This window comes from Electrona antarctica (genome assembly GCF_951216825.1).
Source record: "Electrona antarctica genome assembly, chromosome: 17".
In the NCBI taxonomy this organism is placed as follows: domain Eukaryota; kingdom Metazoa; phylum Chordata; class Actinopteri; order Myctophiformes; family Myctophidae; genus Electrona; species Electrona antarctica.
Genome location: NC_136798.1, coordinates 13,408,032 through 13,429,799, shown reverse-complemented (window position 1 = coordinate 13,429,799; position 21,768 = coordinate 13,408,032). Strand labels below are relative to the sequence as shown.

The 21,768-nt window shown below is 44.5% G+C and overlaps 1 protein-coding gene across 3 annotated transcripts in view; it reads left to right on the top strand.

Moving 5' to 3' along the window:
- fndc1 (fibronectin type III domain containing 1) overlaps window positions 1-21,768 on the top strand; it is a 55,696-nt gene continuing 33,928 nt past the window's right edge. For 2 of the 3 annotated variants that reach the window (XM_079526866.1, XM_079526864.1), the window contains exons 1-10: window positions 1-116; window positions 7,609-7,803; window positions 8,036-8,122; window positions 9,724-9,795; window positions 16,078-16,344; window positions 16,661-16,759; window positions 16,901-17,018; window positions 17,822-18,009; window positions 19,359-19,466; window positions 21,436-21,624. In XM_079526866.1, the coding sequence (XP_079382992.1) occupies window positions 44-116; window positions 7,609-7,803; window positions 8,036-8,122; window positions 9,724-9,795; window positions 16,078-16,344; window positions 16,661-16,759; window positions 16,901-17,018; window positions 17,822-18,009; window positions 19,359-19,466; window positions 21,436-21,624 (1,396 nt within the window). In that variant the 5' untranslated portion in view covers window positions 1-43. The remainder of the gene's footprint in view (window positions 117-7,608; window positions 7,804-8,035; window positions 8,123-9,723; window positions 9,796-16,077; window positions 16,345-16,660; window positions 16,760-16,900; window positions 17,019-17,821; window positions 18,010-19,358; window positions 19,467-21,435; window positions 21,625-21,768) is intronic. The other variant, XM_079526865.1, reaches the window with a different exon arrangement.

Sequence of the window (21,768 nt, the reverse complement as noted above, 5' to 3'; positions counted from 1 at the left end):
GGTCTGGTGCGTCGCACCACAGGAGCAGCGCATTATACACACTATGGCACACGCTGCAACGAGGACGCTCTTGGCTTTATTCGTCACCTTTTGCGCATCAGGGCGTGGATTGACGGGTAAGACCCTGTTATCTCATTCACAATTATTGAGCAGGTGCATGCCTCGCACTAATCTGTTGAATCGTGGCAACTGGCGGCAACACTTTCACTGTTTGGAAGAGAAAGGCATCGTTTCTTTCAGGCACAGTTCACCTAATTGGTAAAACTCGCTTACATTTTTTGTGAAAGAAAGAAAGAAAGACATTCTATTGTATTTTCTTTTTAAAAAATCAGCAAACGAGGGTTGTGGTAGTTTGTATATACTGTTATATTCGAATCATGCATACAATTAACTCCACCAAACTCAACTGAATGCATACTCTGTATGTAGACTGTTATACTGAGTGTGTGTTTATGTTGTGAAGAGCCTGTGCCTGCACGAGAAAGAAGAACCAATTTGTGCTGACATTGTGTCTTTTCAGCCGTTACTTTATGGAAGGAAAATATGATGATCATTTCCTCGAAGCAATCATGGAATATGCCGTTACATCATAGAGTAGGCACACCATGAATTAATTCACATTTCAGATATTACAATTACACAATTCGTTGTTTGATTTTGCGTCTGTTATCTTGACAATAATTGTTACCTAGTCTAGCAGTAGCCGCAAGTTGCAAATTGCGGCTAGTCTAGCAGCAGAGGCGGGGTGGTTACTCCCTCTTGTATAGTAGGCTACTGCTGATCGTTGCTTTTTATTGCATCTCAAGTCTTGCGCGCTCCCGTGCGTAATTACGCATGGCAGGTGGCATCAAATAGTTCCATTAAATGGTGTATTGTCCTCGTCCCGTTAACTAAACATTTGATGCTTTGATGTTGATAATTTTGACTTGTAATTGTTTTAAGAATGTAGAAGGCGCCTACATGAGGCTTCCGGTGTGTAATATTAAGTCCCATAAATTAATTTGACAAGAATGCTGGACGTCTGAGTGATAGCCTGCAGGTACTCAGGTTGTAAAGACTGTGACGAGTGTCACATTAAGCCTGCCTAAGCAGACTGATGTGTCAGTCAAATGGAGATAGCATCTTGAGCAGCCAGGCAGGCAGACTGAAACTGCCAGTGCAATCCAAAGTGCAGATGTTTTAACGTTTCTTGAGCGCATAGATTCTTCTGTTAGAGGAGCTCCTGCACTCCAGACAGAAAAGGCATCCAAAGTAAAATAGAGAAATAGAGAAATAAAGAAATACGTCACCTGCAATTATGAGCTCAGTGACCACATTATAATTTCCTTCTCATTTGTCTCCCTGCCTATCTGTTTTAAGCATGCAGTCTGCTTTATTTTCTCTCTCTCTCTCTCTCTCTCTCTCTCTCTCTCTCTCACTCTCTCTCTCTCTCTCTCTCTCTTTCTCTCTCTCTAGATATATAGATATATATATATATATCCACATCTTCCTATCCCCTCATTCTTTAAACCCTTGCCCTTCTCTCTATACTGTATATTGTTAGTCCCTGACTTATGATGTCATGGGGTTTCCTGACTGTATTCAGCAGATGTTTGTTGTGGTTCTCTTGTCTCCTTGGGGCAGCATGAGAACCCATTCACACCTGGAAGCAGCCTGAGACAATTCCATTCCTGTACTGCAAGCCAGTAGGCAGCACCGCTAGTCTGGAGTGGTTGTGACAAGATGATGGAGTGTTAACTGCTTTCTTTTCGTGCCAGTCTAGAGGGACTGCGTGCCACGGACAGTATTAGGGCCATCGTGGGTATCTGGACACTGGTTGGAAGCAGGCTAAATAACAGACAAAAAGCACACTGTCTTTGGATAATAAACAATGCCAACTTCTTCCACTGGACCACAATCCATCACTTGCTGGAATGTGAGACTGGAAAGAGAGAGGGTAACTGGTAGAGAGGAAAGAGGAAATCATGTCCTCGCAGGCCAGGCCAGGAATTTAATTTCTTCGCTCCACTTAATAAAGAGGAACTCTGATGGTGCGTGCGTGCGTGCGTGCGTGCGTGCGTGCGTGCGTGCGTGCGTGCGTGAGAAAATGAGATGAATCAAAGACAAAGAGAAAATGGATAATATTTTCCACCGCACAAGGAATGTCAGGAGTATTTGATTACTTGATTTACGTAGGTTGAACCCAGGCTCGCCTACCTGTCACTCATCTGTCAAGCCAGCAACTGCTGACTTATCTCATGCCATGATGTCATCTAGGCACCATGCCAATCAGATAAACAGGTAGCACCTGGTCCATGAGACCACCTGTCACGATACAGGGGCAGTCACAGCAGCAAGTTTGTTACACAGAGAAAATCGCATGACAATATATGTCCAACCAGGCTCACAGCATAATCCTGTGTTAATTTAACTCCAATTTAAATTAAATTAGCACACATGATTTTACAGTGTTTAGGAAAGGGAGTTTGAATCCCTGGACAAGCAAGTCATTTATAATATGGACAAAAAGTGAATGACACATGCTCGCCCTTCAAACAACACCTCATGTACCTATGAACACACCTAGCCTCGCGTAGCGATGCTAATATCACTGCGGATATTAGTCTCGTCCCTCTCACCATTGAGCAAGGCACTTTATCCCCAACTGTACATAACAGTACTTACTATTTGTGGATTGTGGGTGTCTGTGCACTCCTGTGCCTATGTTATATCTAAAGTTAACCTAGGGTGGATTACAATAACATTAAACTGACAGTCAGGTGATTAATGTGCTGGTGAAACTGACTGCAGTCAAAATACCAGGTGGTCTTGGTCATATTGTAGCTTCAGTCTGGTCTGTTTTCTTCATACTGTATGGTCTAGTAAGTTGAATACTGGTGAGACATTATGTCATGTTAAAGGGTTAGTTCCGCACCATTTTTGGTGTTTGTAGTTCTGGTCTGGTTTTGGACTTTTGGTGAATATTAAGTAGTTCTGGTCAGTGTAAGAAAATGTGGTGGTTGGTGTGTTACCAGGGGCCACTAGAGTTCTAGCTCTCCTGACAATATAATGCAGTATGACAGTGACACTGGGCTGGGCCCTTCAGCCGGAATAGTTAACCCTCAGGTTATTGATGCTTGTTGATGCGGAGGACAGTTATGAGGGGTTAATGGGAATTCAAATGGCGGTGACTGAGGGGTCGGTGTCTGTGATTTTGTGGTAGGTGAGGTGAGAAGATGCACTTGTAAAAGCAGAGTGCAGGTGTACGAACAGAAGCACTTTCTAGAAGCATTTAACAAGAGGCATTCAACCTATATATCATATGCTCCATGTACCGCTTAACACATGCATGTCTGTGCAGTGTGTGGTGCTAAAACATTAGCGCATGTGCACGCTCGCGCACACAGACACATATGCAAACACATAATTCCCTCAGTAAAGACACTGACATAATGACCCCTCATCAGGCCCTACCCTCATTCTTCACATAGTCAATCTTTTCCACTGTCAAATGTATATAGTCTGTCTATATCTCTCTACCGACCTGGACCTACCTACAATGCCTGCTTACCAATACCTACCTACATCAGGGCCCAGGTGCAATAAACCTGTACAAATAAAAACACATAACACATTCAACAGCATATGGTTCAGTATAGAAAATATTCTATTATTACCCTAGTTTCCCATGCCAACCCCTTTGAACTCAAGTCAAAGCCCCTAAATTATTATGTTGCGGCTGCTCAGTCGGTTAACTGCTTCACACAACTGTTTATTCTTGGATGGCGGCATTCTCGCATGTGCTGTGCTTTATAAAGAGCCTTGATTTAATCAGAAACCTCTGCTTTGCACTCGGAATCGTAAATCTCCCAACAGGCCAAATCACAGATTGATGTCTGGACAGGCGAGCGGATCCATTCCTACGTAATACACGGCCTTATTGGAAACAGTGGTTGGAACTGAATGAAGCGCGTCCAGGCTTGCATCAGTGCCGTCCGTCTCGAACAGCTGATGAAAACGACTCCCGCTGTAAGCCTCGATTAATGAGGAAATAATGAGAGAGAGAGAGATAGTGTTTTGTTTTCTGCTTTGATTAGAAAACACTCACACATTCCCATACACTGTACGCGCACACACACGCACACGCACACGCACACGCACACACACACTCACACTCACACTCACACTCACACTCACACTCACACACACACACACACACACACACACACACACACACACACACACACACACACACACACACACACACACACACACGACATGTGTCTCTCTTTCTGGGCTATGTGCCACCATTGTGGTATCTTTCAGTGAGCATGCAGGCACAGTGACGAGAAGAGCTTTCAGCACATACTAAAACTCAAAGCTAAAGAGAGACAACACTGCATGTCTCTAAGGAGCTGTATTCCTAGTGTGTAAACTTGAGGCTCAAATAGTTTGTGAACGTGGAAAGTAAAAGTGGAGATCACAGCTGGGCTCACACCTGCAGACAACAAGAATTTAGAGTGATAAAGTCATTTTGTGGCCATGCTAAACCAAAACTACCGCTGTAAACCCTTGGAGAGCACAGGGATATGGTGTAGAGTAGACTGTTAATGAGTTGGACATACTACAACCCCGCAACAGTAGTAGTTACATGTGACACCAGTGAATGACCAGAATGCCAACTATGTGCATGTTGTTTAATGTCTTATTTAACACCAGGTCTTTTTGTAATTAAGGTGTTTAGTGACATTTGATTAGCAAGGGCTAAGGTGAATTTACTATAGTTTTCAGGAGAAATTGTTTATTCAGACTGAATAAACTAAACTAAGTGCTTCTTTGCATTGAGTGAGTTAAATGACCTCATGCAAGGCAAGTGCACATTTCAACAAGGCAATTCAAAGTGCTTTATATAAAACATTAAGCATTAAGACATTAAGACACAGAGCATTAAGAGAGCACAATAAAAAAAGAATAAAAAGTAAAACACAAATAAGAATAATACAATTACAGTGCAGCAGGAATGAAAGAAAGGAAAAATAAGTTGAGAGTTGTAGCAGACCTGCAGTTTTCTGGGTTTGTTCCAGATAAAATGCAGTGCATAAAGAAACCTGAACGCTCCACGTTTAGTTGTGATTATGGGAGCAGAAAGCAGACCTGTCTCAGATTACCTGAAAGGTCTGGATGGTCCATGATATAGCGCAAGATCGTGAATATACTTTGGCCCATGCATGCATTCTATGCTATACAGGATTCTATTGGAGTGACATTTTAAGTACCAAGACATTTCGAGTACCAATTTTCCCACCATTATCCTGATTTTGGACACATGGCAAACCTTGGCAGAAGATTCAGCCAATATCTGCTGTTTGTATACAGTACCTGATGGTCTACTCTAAACAGACTCATCCTGGGCATCTTAGCTACACTGTAAATTCCTCAGTGTTTATTTTTCACTCTGGAGAGTGTACTATTGTAACCAAATATCAGGTTCATTTGGTTTTGTACACCCGAGTGACTAAATTGATACAATTACAGTAGGCTCATTTAGTGCACTCTGCTCCAATTTTTGTCTAGGGTCTTTCAATGGCTGTCCTCACACACAAGCTATAATGGTACTGTTTAGGGATGGGAATTATCGATTGATTCATTCATTGATAAGTGATACGTTTTGATAACCTTAGCGATCGATTAACCGGTTAGTTGATAAGCGGCGTAAAAAAAAGAGAGAATCCTAATTTCCCTCAACGTCTAATCTACAAAATCTACATTTTGCTGATATACAGAAATAATACAAAAGGCATATTATATTCATTAATCAAATATTTATTGGATGCAGGGCCAGGCAATGGCATCTTTGTATGAGGAATAGAATTAAATGAATAGTGCACTGTCTTGTCAAATCACATACAAAAGCAGAGACATTTCTGTGGCTACCAAGGTGGGGGATAATTTTTTTTTTAACCGGCCCACATGTGCGTTCCTTGGCCACGAGCGCGCAGACAGCATTACAACCGCATCATTTTCGATGAATTGTTAACTGTTAAGTTACGTTTTCTTAACAGAGATTAATCGATTAGCGATTAACTGTTAACATCCCTAGTACTGTTATGTTGATGTTTTAATATGCTAGTAAATGCTTTATTGCGTTAGTTGAGTGTTATCAATGCCAGCCTGCGGGGGAATCTTGTCCTCACCACTACAGTGTGCCATAGTCCCGCACGCAACTCAAAGGAAGATGGAGCGTGTCTGTGTCTGTTAATACTCAGGAGTGTTTGTTGCTGTTTTGTTGCTTTGTTATGGATGAAGAGGGGAAAAGAGGAGTCCTTTTTTCCTGCATTCTTACATGCAGACAGATCCTCATTTGTTTACTATCAAGTTGTTTTGTAGTTTTCCGGGCAGCCTTACATGCAGAATTCCTTTAATTGCCAAGTACAATTACTATAATCTACAGGGAAATGTCTTGATATTGATGCAAACACATGTGAACAGCTTGCAGCTTATAATGCACACTAACACACATGGAACACACACACACACACACACACACACACACACACACACACACACACACACACACACACACACACACACACACACACACACACACACACACACACACACACACACACACACACACACACACACACACACACACACACACACACACACACACACACACAGAGAGAGAGCCCATAGCTGAAGTTCAGGAGCAGGACCACACCTCCCACACAGCTACTGTACCTCCACCTCCTATCAAGCCACCTCCAATCAGGTCACCTCCACCTGTATATAAAAGCCCATCCAACCCACGGTTCTCCCTATGTTCTCGCACCCGTTTTGACTGTTATCAATCGACAAGACTGCAGTGATCACTTCGGATCAGTACGATTGTTTTCGATGAGTATGGCCATGCTCTGCCGATTGATAAAACGAAAACCCGGAAAACGACAGGATTAAGGTTGGCGAACATGCGTTAATATTGGAACCGCGCTGCGACATGCTTGCGGTTATGTTTAGGTGAGGGTATGAGGTGGCTTGGAATTTTCAGATCGGCTAGATAAGATCGGCGTAATAAGTAACCTACTGGGAATTATCGGTTGAATTTCGGTCGAAACGGCTCGTTCTCGCTTTCGTCATCCCTCCCCCCACCCTAATTCGTCATCCTACTCCCTCTAACATCTCCTTTAACAGGAGATGTTAGAGGGGGGTTCGTTGTGCCCGGGAGCACGTCGGCCGATCCCCGAAGCCTCCCCACCTCGGCTTAAATTACCTGATGTCCAGCTGGATGGCCAGATGACCCGTCGTGGGTCATCTTCGTTCAATATTCGTTTCCTTCTTCGTTAATAAAATCTGTTAAACGTCCTCATTTGGTGGTGTGGTCCTTGATAGTGAATAAGTGGTTAAACATTCATGCAGGCTTGTGTGCACAGAGACAGTGTAGGCCCAGTTAACGCCCTTGTCTTTACGTCACACTTGTGACGTAATCCCCTGTTGACTCAGAGCCGGTCAGAGATGTCTTTCATTTGCCTGCCCTGTCCATCTCAAATTTCTAACTCTAAGACATTTTTAGTTCAAATGGATGCAGCCTATTGGTATAATCACCCAAATCCAAATGTGTTTGTGTTGCAGCTGAAAAACCTCTGCGGCCACGCAATGTGAAACTGACCTCCGTGGACAAGGGCCTGGAGGTGAGCTGGGAGCCTCCCGTCCAGCTGGATGGAAGACCTGTGGACGGATACAGCATCGGCTACGGCAAGTCCATGAGGTCACTCCGCATCATTAAAGTGGGCAAGGACAGCCGCTCCCAGCTACTGGAGGATGTAGGTAAGAGACAGGTGGAAGGAAAACATTGTGTGAGAGACACGATTGTGAGAGGGAGGAAGGAGCGTGCGTTAAAAAGAGTGAGTGGCATGTATGCATGTGTGCATGAGAAAAAGGCCCTGAGGAGATGCTGGTACAGTAGCAGGGTTGGACAAGAAAGTCATCCAAGTCAAGAGAAATGGAGGGAAAGGAGGAAAAAAAGAGGTTTGGCTTAAACTTCGGAGTGTGTTTTCAGAGCCGGGAGTTCTGCACTTTCTCAAGATGAGTGCCGAGAACGAGGAGGGGATGAGCAAACCCGTGTACAGAGCAGAGACGCCTGGAGGTGAGGTGTGCGTGTGTGTATGTGGGAGTGGGACTCATTTCTATCTGCAATTGAGTTCGCTGTTGCGGTGCATTTGCCAGAATTGGAGCGTTCTCAAGGCCACCACGGTGTGACTTGTCACTTACAACCTGGTCCAGTGATTTCAGACTAAAGCCTGATTCATTCAAAAGTGCACGTTCGGCATTGCACGCCAAAAACAGCCGACCTACAAGGTCCCAACACGCCCACGGCGTGGCTGCGACACGTTGTGAGCTTGTAGGTCGCTATGTTTGGCGCCATGCCGTCGTGCGACGGAGCATAAATTAGGCTTTAAAATCCGGGGACATTTATTTTGAGCTCTTTACAGCCTTTACTGGCAGTTCTTAATCTCACCTTGTAAAAACACCAGTCAAGGCCTTATGTTTCTATAAATGTACAGTTTGCAGTGTTGGAGGAGCACAGTCTGCATTTGTCATTATTCCATTTTCCTCTGTGCTTGGCATCATGGGGCCATACTTCATCAGCAGCTCTAAAGCCTGCAGCCAACCCTTGTTTTCCACATCCAAACCAAGCCCCGCTCCTTTAACCCCGTCTCTTGTGTTGTGGTCACTCACTCTGTTTGCGCGTGCGTGACTGAGTATTTGTTTGGTGAGTAAGTAGGGGTGTGACTGGTGTTGCAGCCTCTCACTGTCGTCCATTGTCTGTATGTGTGCGTGTGTGTATGCGACTATGCGTGTGTGCGTGCGTGCAAACTGTGCATGTGCAATGTGTGTTTCTTCTCTCATTTTCTTCTCTCGTTGCCTTTATCTTTGTAGACATACGTGTCTGCCTTTATGAGTGTGTGTATGTGTGTATGTATGTATGTATGTATATGTGTGTGTGTGTGTGTGTGTGTCACAGTGTGCGTGTGTGCGTGCGTGCGTGCGTGCGTGCGTGCGTGCGTGCGTGCGTGCGTGCGTGCGTGCGTGCGTGCGTGCACACAGTCGTGTACTGTATGCGTGTGTGTGCGTGCGTGCGTCTGTCTTGTTGTGTGCCTCTGTGCGTGCCGCCGGCGGGCGGCCCTATAGCGGTTGCTCCAGCTCCGTCACAGTGTGCCATAAATCTGCGTAAAGTCAGTGTTCCCGTTTCCCAACATTCCTTGCAGATCGATCTATGTTGTTCCCTCAGCAGCATGCGTCTCCATAAATAACAGCCCGCTGCTTTCCTCCACATCATTACTTTGTCTGGCGAGTCTCTGCTAGAACAACATAGCGATAAGGATGACTTATAGCCCTGGTATACTGTGTTGTGCATGCTGAGCTTGTAGATCAGCTGTTTTCGGCACGCGAGGGTGTTTGATCCAGAGAAAGAGACAAAGGAAAAAGAGTGATGGATATTTAGAGAGAGCTAGTAATAGATAAAGTTATGGAGTCTTTTATCACAGATGATGGGCAACACATTTAAAACTATATATTCAAAATGTTATAGCTGGCCCCTGCAAATAAGATTAGCACAGACAGACGCAACAACTGCTTTTCTTAAATTGATTGTTTTGATGCAAAAACAACTTTTTTTTTGCGAGGGCCTATCTCAACTGTCGATCATTTTGTGCCAGCGGTCTCATTGCGTGTGTCTTCCCCCAGGTGGTCCTGACTGGGGTAAACTGGATGGTTTTGCTGTAGTCGGTGGAGCACCTGTCAACTCCTCATCAGCAGGTAAGACAGACCTCAACACAAACCCTTAACTAATATACCATTACATTCAACAGGTGGGAGTAATGCTTCCCAGCTTATAGCTGTGCTCGTATCATTATCTCATCTGTGCCTGTAGAAATGATTTGCTGTCATCACACGTAAGTGGACTCCCCTCGTCTAATGTGGTGATTAATCTCAATGGTTTGGGGAAGCTTTGAAACAAAATACTTTCTTAATACTTCTTTCTGCACACAAAGTTTCCACTATTGTGTGCCTTCTGTCATAGTAGAATAGTTTGTTTAATATACAATATTTAATTTTCCTAAATAGATACAGCATATGCATAATAGAGGTATAGATATTTGCCACCTATTTTTTTTAAGTGTATGACTTTTGTTAGCCTGATCATGATGTTAGCCAGGTTGATGTTTACAGATTAGGCTATATCCACAATAGTCGCTCTGGATTAAGAGCGTCTGCTAAATGCCTAAAAGACACTAAAAACCTGTTAACTGCCCCCAAAGGGAGCAAATGTTGACAAAAGGTGGGCATCATGAAATCTTCCGATTCAAATTTGACATCTTTTAAGGTAACTTGCGAAGATGACAATTTGGCCTGAGGGTGGGGTGGGGTCACTCAATAGGCAATCTGCCTATTAGATTCTGAGCTAACCTAACAAGCTAAAGAAAATATCACTACTCGGTCACCACATTCAGTAGTTGACATCCTTTGGGAAGCATAAATGTGCTAAAGCACTTTCAGGTCAATCTTCCCTTTTTGAGATATCTTGTGTGCAAGTGGAAATCTTGGTCTAATGGTGTCAATTACAGGATATGACATTAGGTCACCAAAATCAGTATGGGTGATTTTCTGGGAATTCCAAGGCAATCCAGTGGCGATATCCTGTTTTGGAATAAAATGTGTACTAGTGGGAATGTTGGCCTAATGGTGGCTTGACACTAGAGAAAATGTCACAAAGTCTCCAAAATCAATATGTTGTTTGTGACCAAAGTGGTGAACAAGTGGACAGATGGACCGACATCACCACAGAAAATGGGGTAACTTACTCCTCGCCTTTGAGTCTCAGTCAGTCGTTGAGGTAGGTCTCCACCGGAGCAGCTGGTATGTGTCTCTGGCCATCTGCCTCATAGCACCTCGGACCATCGAAGTTCCAGGAAAGACCGCAGTGGTTTGGCAGTCGTAGGACACCGGGAGCCACTGCTTTAGTGGTCCGCGGTGTAAAGACCCTGGGCCAAGCTATGCACATGACACGTTTTCCAGAGAGAAAGAGAAAGGAGAAAATAAGGTGCAAGAGAACCTGGCTGATTTGAACCAAATGGGGAGTACTGTGCATCCATCTTTCATCAGCAGCTTGTTCCTGTGGAGACGGTAGAAAACAGAGAGAACCCATTAAAAAACACACGCACGCACATACACACGCACGCACGCACGCACGCACGCACACACGCACACACGCACACACGCACACACACACACACACACACACACACACACACACACACACACACACACACACACACACACACACTCACACTCTAGAAATCCAATAACCTAAAACTCAAATTTAGAGTCTGCACAATGTGCACATGTTATGAGATTAGTGATTTGTTGTACACGTATCTCTCAGTTCGGCAAGTTGGAATGTCCTTGTCCTTTTCAACCCAAACCGTAATAATCTCTTTGGGACATGCTACTGATCATTCCCATTTCCAACGTCTCCTGAAAATCTGGGTGTCTGTTCTCCAGTTTGCTCACAGACACACAGACAGGGGCGATTACAATGCCATGCCATGCCACACATAGCTGCGGACAGGGTAATACGGCAGGTTTCAGTTATAGAGTACACTGGGTTTGCACCAGACATGCATCGGTGTTAAATATTCATGACACAATTGGTCAAAGATATCCAGCAGCATTATCGTCAAAACAAGCTGGAATTGGATGGATTTTCTTTATAAACACTTTTGTAGTCAGAGCATATTAGGTTTCATCTGGTTTAAATCTTCTATTAAAATCTTATTTTTATTACCTCTGACAACTGAATTGGACAGGGGTTGTTATGTCTTCATGCACCCCATTCTGTTTGTTTGTCTGTTAGCAAAATAACGAAAGAATGGATGGACAGTTTTTCCATGAAACTTGGAGAGAATGATCTGTCCGGGTGGTCCTGAAATGATGACTAACTTTTCGGTTGAAAACTGAAACTGAAAACTGTGACCACAATCAAGGTCACAGTAATTGAGAGACTTTGGAAGATGAAATGTGTTGTGTTGGATTCCTCATGCAAAATTAGATCAATTTATATCTATCTAATAACCTTTTGATGTCCAGGGTTATGCTGTGCCATGTCATTATTCACGTCCCATTATTCAGACATCCCGTTGAAAACTACTACTGTGCTATTATCATAATATAAGTGCTGTTTTACAGTAAAACCTTTGTTGGCACACTGCTAGAACTACCCAGTCTCACAGAAATACCTAAATATGTTCCGTACATACACGCCTAGAAAACCCAAAAATCCCCAACAACACTGAAATCCTCCCCATAGACGGAGGGGCGCCGCAACGCTCGACACGGCAACTCGCGGCCCCTTTAGGGCCGCTCGGTGGTGTCTCCCGTGGCTCAAGTTCGGTAGAGACGACTCAGCCCCGTCTGAGTTGTAACCCGATATGGACAGAATAGTAAATAATGTCAAACCCGAACTCACCCAGCCACGGTGAAATAACACTTACTAGTGAAAGCCATGCCTCCGTCGCGGTCAAAACAGTAGTCGTAATATGTACGGATCTTTGGTTTTGTTTTCTAGGCATGCATTTATGTACCGGTATTTCTGTGAGATTGGGTTGGCTAGAAAGATATGCTACTAGAGAGACAGATGGTGGAGTTAAAAGAAAAGATGTGAACACAGGAGATGCTGAGAGGAAACCTCAGATCTGGAGACGGACAGAGAAGCTGGCACATCACTCAGCAATCATCAATGAAAGTAGCTAACCGTAAGGGAAGCTATCAAACCATTATCTTAAGATCCAGTGGGAAAAATAAACCACCCAGCTGTGCTGGCAGAGAGAGAGAGAGTGTGAGTGAGTGAGTGAGTGAGTGCATGCGTGCGTGCGTGCGTGCGTGCGTGCGTGCGATTTTAGTCAATGCGATTTTAGTCAACTAAATCTACAGTTTATTTTGTCGACAAAAATTTGGTTTTTTTGTTTTGTTTTTGGTACACTTGGTTGCATGCTTAAAATAATTAGCCGATCTACAAGCTCGCATTGTGAGCTTGTACAGTAGATTGCTATTTTCAAAGCACCCGAGTGGCAGTGCAACCATAAAATGACCATAAAAGTCTCATAAAATGATAAATGATGATAAAATGTATTTTAGTTCTACTGGATCTCTTCTCCACTAGTCCCTCCCTAACATTTTGTCTTTTAGTTCTACTGGATCTCTTCTCCACTAATCCCTCCCTAACATTTTAGTCTAGTTTTTATCTGTTGACGATTACATCTCGACACTGGCCTGGGAACACCTCGGGATCCCCCAGGAGGAAGTTGCTAATGTCATGTGCGTGCGTGCGTGCGTGCGTGCGTGCGTGTCGCAAAAACAATATCTGTCTTAATTAGAATGTTCTCCAAATCCCCCTCAAGAAAAACCTGCCTTCCAGCTCCTGGATTGATGAACTATCTCAAATTCCGCCCTCAAGTGTATTCAAAACGTCAGTCTCAGGTTCCTTAATATACTACCATGTAAGCAAACAATCACAGCAGTGTTAATAGTTCTGGCCAGAGTGGAAAGGCTCCCAAAACAACATTTAGACCATGTGCTACTAAAATTCTGACTCTCACTTAACCCATTGATGCCTGATGCAACGTATACGTTGTTCTACCCTTGATGCCGGCGCGCTCTCTGCGTCTCATCAGCTATTGCTATACATGTAGCAACATAACTATTTAAAAAAATTATAATCAGAATTTGAAGGTTTTTAGAAACCTTAGGTCAGGCCCTAGAAGGCGTTCCCAGATTCGGCCTCAGGCATCAATGGGTAAAACTAAGTAAATTGGTTAGGAGGTGTGGCAGCATGATGGGAGACTGTGATTCACAGCATGTTGACCTTTACTGTTTTGAATAAAATTCCAATTAGTTTTATTCATATCTTAGTCATCTGAAATGTTTTAGTTCGAGTTTAGTTTTAGTCGACTAAATATCATGCGATTTTAGTCAACTAAATCTACAGTTTATTTTGTCGACAAAAATATCGTTTTTTTGTTTTGTTTTTGGTACACTTGGTTGCATGCTTAAAATAATTAGCCGATCTACAAGCTCGCATTGTGAGCTTGTACAGTAGATTGCTATTTTCAAAGCACCCGAGTGGCAGTGCAACCATAAAATGACCATAAAAGTCTCATAAAAATGATAAATGATGATAAAATGTATTTTAGTTCTACTGGATCTCTTCTCCACTAGTCCCTCCCTAACATTTGGTCTTTTAGTTCTACTGGATCTCTTCTCCACTACTCCTTCCCTAACAATTTTTGTTTTTACCTCTGGCAGCATCACCTCATTTTAGAAACAGGAACTCGGTTTGGTTCCTCCCCTTTCTTAATCCACTTCCTCCCGGGTGCTTCTGTGTTTATTCCTACGAAAAAGAACATTATTTACATGTTTAGGGCAGTGGTGCCGAGAGAATCGAGAGATTAGGTGAAAATAAACAGCTGCTGGTCTGGGCCGTGGCTCAGCGGTCCAGGCACCTTGGCCGGTGGTCCAGTCTGGCAGTGTGCCACGGGTTCGACTCCCGATCCCGACGGCCTTTTACTGCATGTCACTCCCCCATCTCTCTCCCCCATTTCCTGTCAGCCTACTGTCTGTCCCTCTATTAAAAATAAAAATAAACAGCTGCTGACTCCATGTGTATCAGAGGAGATATGTGGTTGTCTCTACACCCTCCCCATAATTTTAGTCTAGTTTTTATCTGTTGACGATTACATCTCGACACTGGCCTGGGAACACCTCAGGATCCCCCAGGAGGAAGTTGCTAATGTCACGGTTGACATTGGGATGGGATGGATGGACACAATTGTCAATATATTTTATCTTAGTTTAATTTAGTTTTCGTCAGTGAAAAAGGGTAGGTCCGAACCTTTTTCATCATAGTTTTAGTGAACACCGCTTCAGCCACATGCATCCATTTACTTAAGTGAGTCGACTTGCTTAAGCTGTGTGTACAGTGTACAGTCAGCCTGATGGGAATGCAGGCAGACCCCTCTCATCTGACAGTGATTCTGTGTGTACACTGTACAGTCAGCCTGATGGGAAAGCAGGCAGACCCCCCTCATCTGACAGTGATTCTGTGTGTACACTAGAGTCAGCCTGATGGGAATGCAGGCAGACCCCCCTCATCTGACAGTGATTCTGTGTGTACACTGTACAGTCAGCCTGATGGGAAAGCAGGCAGACCCCCCTCATCTGACAGTGATTCTGTGTGTACACTAGAGTCAGCCTGATGGGAATGCAGGCAGACCCCCCTCATCTGACAGTGATTCTGTGTGTACACTAGAGTCAGCCTGATGGGAATGCAGGCAGACCCCTCTCATCTGACAGTGATTCTGTGTCTACACTGTACAGTCAGCAGGCAGACCCCTCTCATCTGACAGTGATTCTGTGTGTACACTGTACAGTCAGCCTGATGGGAAAGCAGGCAGACCCCTCTCATCTGACAGTGATTCTGTGTCTACACTGTACAGTCAGCCTGATTGGAAAGCAGGCAGACCCCTCTCATCTGACAGTGATTATGAGAAAGCAACAGAGAGGAGAGGAAAGAGGAGGAGAGACCGAGGTGTTTTTCTCAAGTTGTCAATGCTATCGCTCAGCACGGCCGCCAGAACGACGACGCATGAGGGCTGAATGTCTGGCTGTCTGTGTCTGCATCCAAGATGGAGTCCCACTGAGGAAACATTAGGCTACAACAGGAAGCAGGGGAATAGCAGAATTAGGAGCGGATGACAGTGGGAAGCCATCCCATCATGTGTCGCGATTGTGACAGGGGGGGGCCATGTTTTCAATTATTACTGGCTGAATGAGAATGAGATGTGGGATCATGTGTTTATCGGTGGATGGCTGCGGTTTTGCACAATGGGGACTGTCACTGATGTATTTGTTTTCCATGGTAATATTCAGTGTCAATGTTAAACTCTCAATAGTGACCCCATCTGCAAGGCGTGATTACAAATCACACAAACGATCTCTCGATGTGTAGCTTCAGTGCTCTCTGTCTCCTCTATCTGCCAGCAGCAGTGTCAACCCGGTCTAGAGCAGCAGCAGCAGCAGCACCCAGAGCCGAGCCTCCCGTGCAGGCTGTGGCCGCCGTGGACAGAAACAGCCAGCCCTCTGCAGGTGTTTCCGTTGCCAGGACACACAGGAGGCCACCGCAGTCTTCATCCGGCCCTCCGCAACCAGAGAGCAGAGCTCTGGCAGGAACTCCGCTAGTGAACAGGAGGCCCCATCGCTACGCCAAGCCTCAGTCTGACCAGAGGAACCGCAACGCAGCCTCTCAACTAGGTGAGAGAGAGGCCCCCGCAACACACTCTGTTTTTAGAGAAATATCATTGACTGCTACAAGTTATAGCAAGTTAAAATATTAGGATGTCAGAGTTAAATTAACATTTTACTGTGTACAATTGTGACTCTGTAAAATTGTGATCAGTATATTCTTGTAATTTAGTTTAATTTACAAAAAGTTAGATAAATAAATGTTTGTGTATCACCAGTGTCAATTGTGTCCATTTCACTAGTGACCACGCTAGTGTCCATTATGTTACTACTAGTGTCCATAGTGTAAACCCGGGCCGTGCCTGGTATCCCTTTCTGTTCATAGCATCTGAGTCCGTTCATGTGGTGTCACTGCAGGCACAGAGAGCACTGGGCCGGAGCGCACCCGTCAACAGAGCCGCCATAACCAAAAAAGCTACACCAGGTACAAATGAGCAGCACCAATGCAATGCAAATTGGGCCAAATAATAACCAAGTGTCATGGTCGATAATAACTTTGATTAATGTTAATCATGTTACGTGTGTGTGTGCGCGTGTGCGCGCGCGTGTGTGTGTGTGTTTCCAGAGCCTGAGGAGTATGAGGCCAAGGACATCAGTGTGCGGGTCATGTCCCCTCAGTCTGTTCTCATCTCTTGGGTTGATCCCGCTGTAGAGATGGGGAAGGTCACCGCAGGAGCATCCAGGTAGGACACTGTGAAGAAAGAAGGACAGAGAGAGAGAGCATACAGTACTACATACCGTATGTAAACTCAAAAGACCTTTATGCCCATTTTCAACCTACAGTATCTTCATGTACAGTAATTGGTCCTAATGCATTATTATGCATTGCAAAAGCAGATTGAAGGCTGGCTACGCAAGGCTATCTCAGGAGGGCTTTGGAATGTTAAGAAACGTGCCTTTCCTACTAGTGACATCATCGGTAGGCAGGTTTGGTCATTTCAAACAAGATCACAGCGCGTCATCATGCAACTAGTTGTGAGATTGTAGATCTGTTATTCTTACAATTTGTGCAATTTCTTCTTTTTTTACAATTTACAATTTAGGCATTTAGCAGACACTCTTAATCCAGAGCGAAGAACAAAAAATCACACCCGTGTGAACTGAGTGGTGTAAGGTCTTATATAGCCTGTCTGACGTAATGAAATCATGTCTGACAAGCATTTATCATGAGGGTCCAACTTTTGGTTACCGTCCACAAACTTCTTAAACGTCTTAAACAAATATTAAATTCCCATTGACAATGAATGGAGAATAGTATCCGAGCAAATAGGCATCGTGTTTATTTTACGTCATGGTGATGTACGATCATAAGAGCGCCCCTCACTTCACACAGGTGTGATTTTGTTCTAAAGTTCAATGCAGAAATGCTTGACCGTGTCAACCTTGTAGTTCCCCCATGGCCATCTTTATCTGTCCTCTTTCTTTATCTTCTGAAGAGATAAAAGGTTCCTGGTCTGAACTACAACTGCCTTATCCCCTCATCCAGATCCTACACAGTGAAGTACAGAGAGAAGGGGGAGTCGGCACGCTGGGAATACAAGGAGAGCACCCAGAGAAGAGTACTTATAGACACTCTGTCAGCAGACGGCATGTACGAATTCTCGCTCAGAATCTCGCAGGGAGACAAGCATGGCAAGTGGACTGCCTCAGTCTTCCAGAGGACCCCTGAAGCAGGTAGGCGTTTGCCTGTACTGACCATGTTTTGTTTTGGCAGTGCAGTGATTATTGTAATAAAGTGACAATAATTCATCTAATACATTATTGCATTAAGTAAGTCAGTGGGGGCCTGGGCCGTGGCTCAGCGGTCCAGGCACCTTGGCTGGTAATCCAGTCTGGCATAAAAAAAAATAAAAAAAGTAAGTCAGTCGGAGAGGCTTATTGTCAGTATCAGCTGAGAACACGGGATTCCGTTACAATGCGCTAGACCCCTGAGATTGCTGAGGTGGAGCACCACACCTACCACCAGCCCCCAGTACTAGACCCCTGAGATTGCTGAGGTGGAGCACCACACCTACCACCAGCTCCCTGAGGTGGAGCACCACACCTACCACCAGCTCCCTGAGGTGGAGCACCACACCTACCACCAGCTCCCTGAGGTGGAGCACCACACCTACCACCAGCTCCCTGAGGTGGAGTACCACACCTACCACCAGCTCCCTGAGGTGGAGTACCACACCTACCACCAGCTCCCTGAGGTGGAGCACCACACCTACCACCAGCTCCCTGAGGTGGAGTACCACACCTACCACCAGCTCCCAGTACTTGCCCCACCCATGCCGTGCTACTTATATGCTGAGTTAGCAGTGCCCGGGATCGAACCCATGACCTTGTGGTCCAAAGACGAGAGCTTTACCAACTGAGTTACCTGGACACAATATTATAGTAGATATTAAACATTATTAAAAAGCGGGTAAACTGTGTTTAGGAAAGATACCCGCAATGGAAACTCCAAGTCCATTGTATAGGAATTTAAAAGCGAAGTTCTATAACTGATTCAAGCCCAGGTCATCTGAAGTTGGGGTTCTGGACAGTATCTTTCCTCATCATTTTTGATTGTCCCATAATTCACCCTGTCTCTGTATTTTTCTGTTTAAATAGTATACGTTTTTACGTATGTACCTCATGTCACACCTTGACACATTTGACATCTAGTCCTCATTCTTGAGACGTGATACCGGCATTTGGCCTGGGTTCTGACATGAATGTAGCATTTCATACTGACTCATGGGACCTCCTGAGCACAGGTTCATTGGGATGTCAGCATTTACTGCCTGGCTCAATGCTCAGATCTCCATCTGCAGTTCCATAGACGATCTCCAGGGAGACTGGAAACGTATAGCATCAGTTTTCCCCTACAGTTTAAGTCTAGGCTATACTGGCAAGGACCTCGTCACTGTGTTACATGCTTAAGTAGCTCTTTTCCTTATTCTGTTCCGTCTCTTTTTGCTGCTTCTTGTTCCTCATGTCCCGCTAGTGCCCCGCCGTCTTTCCATTCATTATTTATCCTCTCCTCCACTTTCTAGCACCAGCCGGTCCGCCAGAGAACTTTGAGGTCAAGCCCCTGAGAGGAAAGGGAACTGCTGTCACGGCAACCTGGGACCCACCCGACGAGCCCAACGGGAGGATACGAGGTCAGACATGGAGTATTAATGGCTGTCCAAACCAAGCACTATAACAATACTATTCACTATTGTTATTGTTATAGTTGTGGTGTGAACTCTTTTTATAATCTAATAAGTAAAATGGAAATACTATATAGGAATCTTTAGGCAGGAGTGGCCTAAAGGTTGTGGCTGAAAGATTGCTGGTTTGATCCGGACTGGCAGGAAGAATCTGGGAAGGAGGTGTATGTGCAACACTCACCTCCCTTGATTCATCATTAAAGTGATCTCGAGCAGGGCAATTATACACTAACTGCTCCAGTAGCGCAGTAACTCAGTGGCCAGCAACATTGTATAAGACTGTGGTTGTACTGGGCAATATGTGTAAAGGTCCCTGCAACTGCTGCGTTTTTCTTTTTTTTTCAATTTACGTTTTATTGAATTTTAATCAAACATACATGAAAACGAAACGACTGACAATTGACAATACATACAACCGAAAACAAAACAAGACACTGCTGCATTTTTCAATTTCTTTGCTGCGTTTTTCTGAAAAAGGCCAGCAGTCTGCACAGACCGTAACTGTATGAGTGTACTGTAAAGCAGGTAATTACTGAAAAAGAACATTTGTGCTCAGTGAACCTACCTGGGATAAATAAAGGTTAAATAATAATCGATTTCTTTGCTTTTCGGCAATGCTCTTTTAATACAGTTGGGCTTGAAGACCCTCAATCATTTTCTCAACCCACAGAAAGCCAGGTTAATTAAAGTAAAGTATCTTCCCACCACCATGGAGACTATATAGGGTTCAAGTCTTCCACAGTATTACTGGCTTGGCCAGATGCTCCAGTGAGCTATGTTCAAGGGGAGGGTGTTTTTGTTGCTACGCTAGTGAGTCCTACTCATGTTGGTCAGAGCACCTGTTCAGCATGCACGACACTGAACTGGGAGGCATAGCGTGATCCTTTGCATACAGTTGGAGGCCATCGATATTGTCCTTTTCTTTTTGCTGAGGTTTGCGTGATCTGCGCAAAAGGACAGTTAACCCATTTTGGGCGGGAACCCCTTTTGGTGTTTTAAACATTATAATTTAGCTATTGAAAAATAGCAGATCTACAAGCTCATAGCGCGCCACCGAGTGGCGCGCTACGAGCTTTGTAGGTCTGCTATTTTTTAAAAATCGTGAAAATATTTATTTCAGAAAACTGGAGGATTTAGAAGGATTTTTTTAAATTTTGAGGTCAGGCCTAAATGGGTCAAATGATAAGGGACAATATCGGTGGCACCCAACTGTACGTTATGCCTTCCAAGTGAAACTCCTGACCGTCAGGTGAAAATCAATCTGGGAACCCATTCTGTATTTTTTCCCCTTTTGTTTTTACCTCTGGCAGCATCACCTCATTTTAGAAACAGGAACTCGGTTTGGTTCCTCCCCTTTCTTAATCCACTTCCTCCCGGGTGCTTCTGTGTTTATTCCTACGAAAAAGAACATTACATGTTTAGGGCAGTGGTGCCGAGAGAATCGAGAGATTAGGTGAAAATAAACAGCTGCTGGCCTGGGTGGTCCAGGCACCTTGGCCGGTAGTCCAGTCTGGCAGTGTGCCGCGGGTTCGACTCCCGATCCCGACGGCCTTGTCACTGCATGTCACCCCCCCATCTCTCTCCCCCATTTCCTGTCAGCCTACTGTCTGTCCCTCTATAAAAAATAAAAATAAAGGTTAAAGCCAAAAAAAAGAAAATAAACAGATGCTGACTCCATGTGTATCAGAGGAGATATGTGGTTGTCTCTACACCCTCCCCAGACCAACAGTAAGGGACACATGGGGGAATTGGCATAAAGACTAGAGAATTGTGGAGAAAAACTACCGGAGTATCCCCTTAAGTACAAATATGAAAATAGCCACACTCGGAGCTATGAGGTTTTCCCTCCAGTATAAATACTGACTGATAGTCTCTCCTCATTTTCAGTTGAGTGAGTTATACTCTCCTTCCACAATAGAGTACATCATGTCTTACGCTCCTGCTATGAAGCCCTTTGGGATGAAAAGTGTGACGTATCGTGGCAGCACCACCACAACCACCATAGAAGGTCTCACGCCTGGGGACCGCTACATCTTCAAGATCAGAGCCACCAACAGGAAAGGACAGGGACCGCAGAGCAAAGCCTTCACTGTTGTCATGCCAGGTAGTAGTACATTTGTGTCTGTGTTTGTGGGCGGGCACTTGTGTGTATGTGTGTAGTTTTAATAATTTACTATTTTTCACAGCCTCTTTGATATCCAGCCAGTCGGACGGACTCAGAACATTTGCTGAATGTTTTCCCACTACTCTC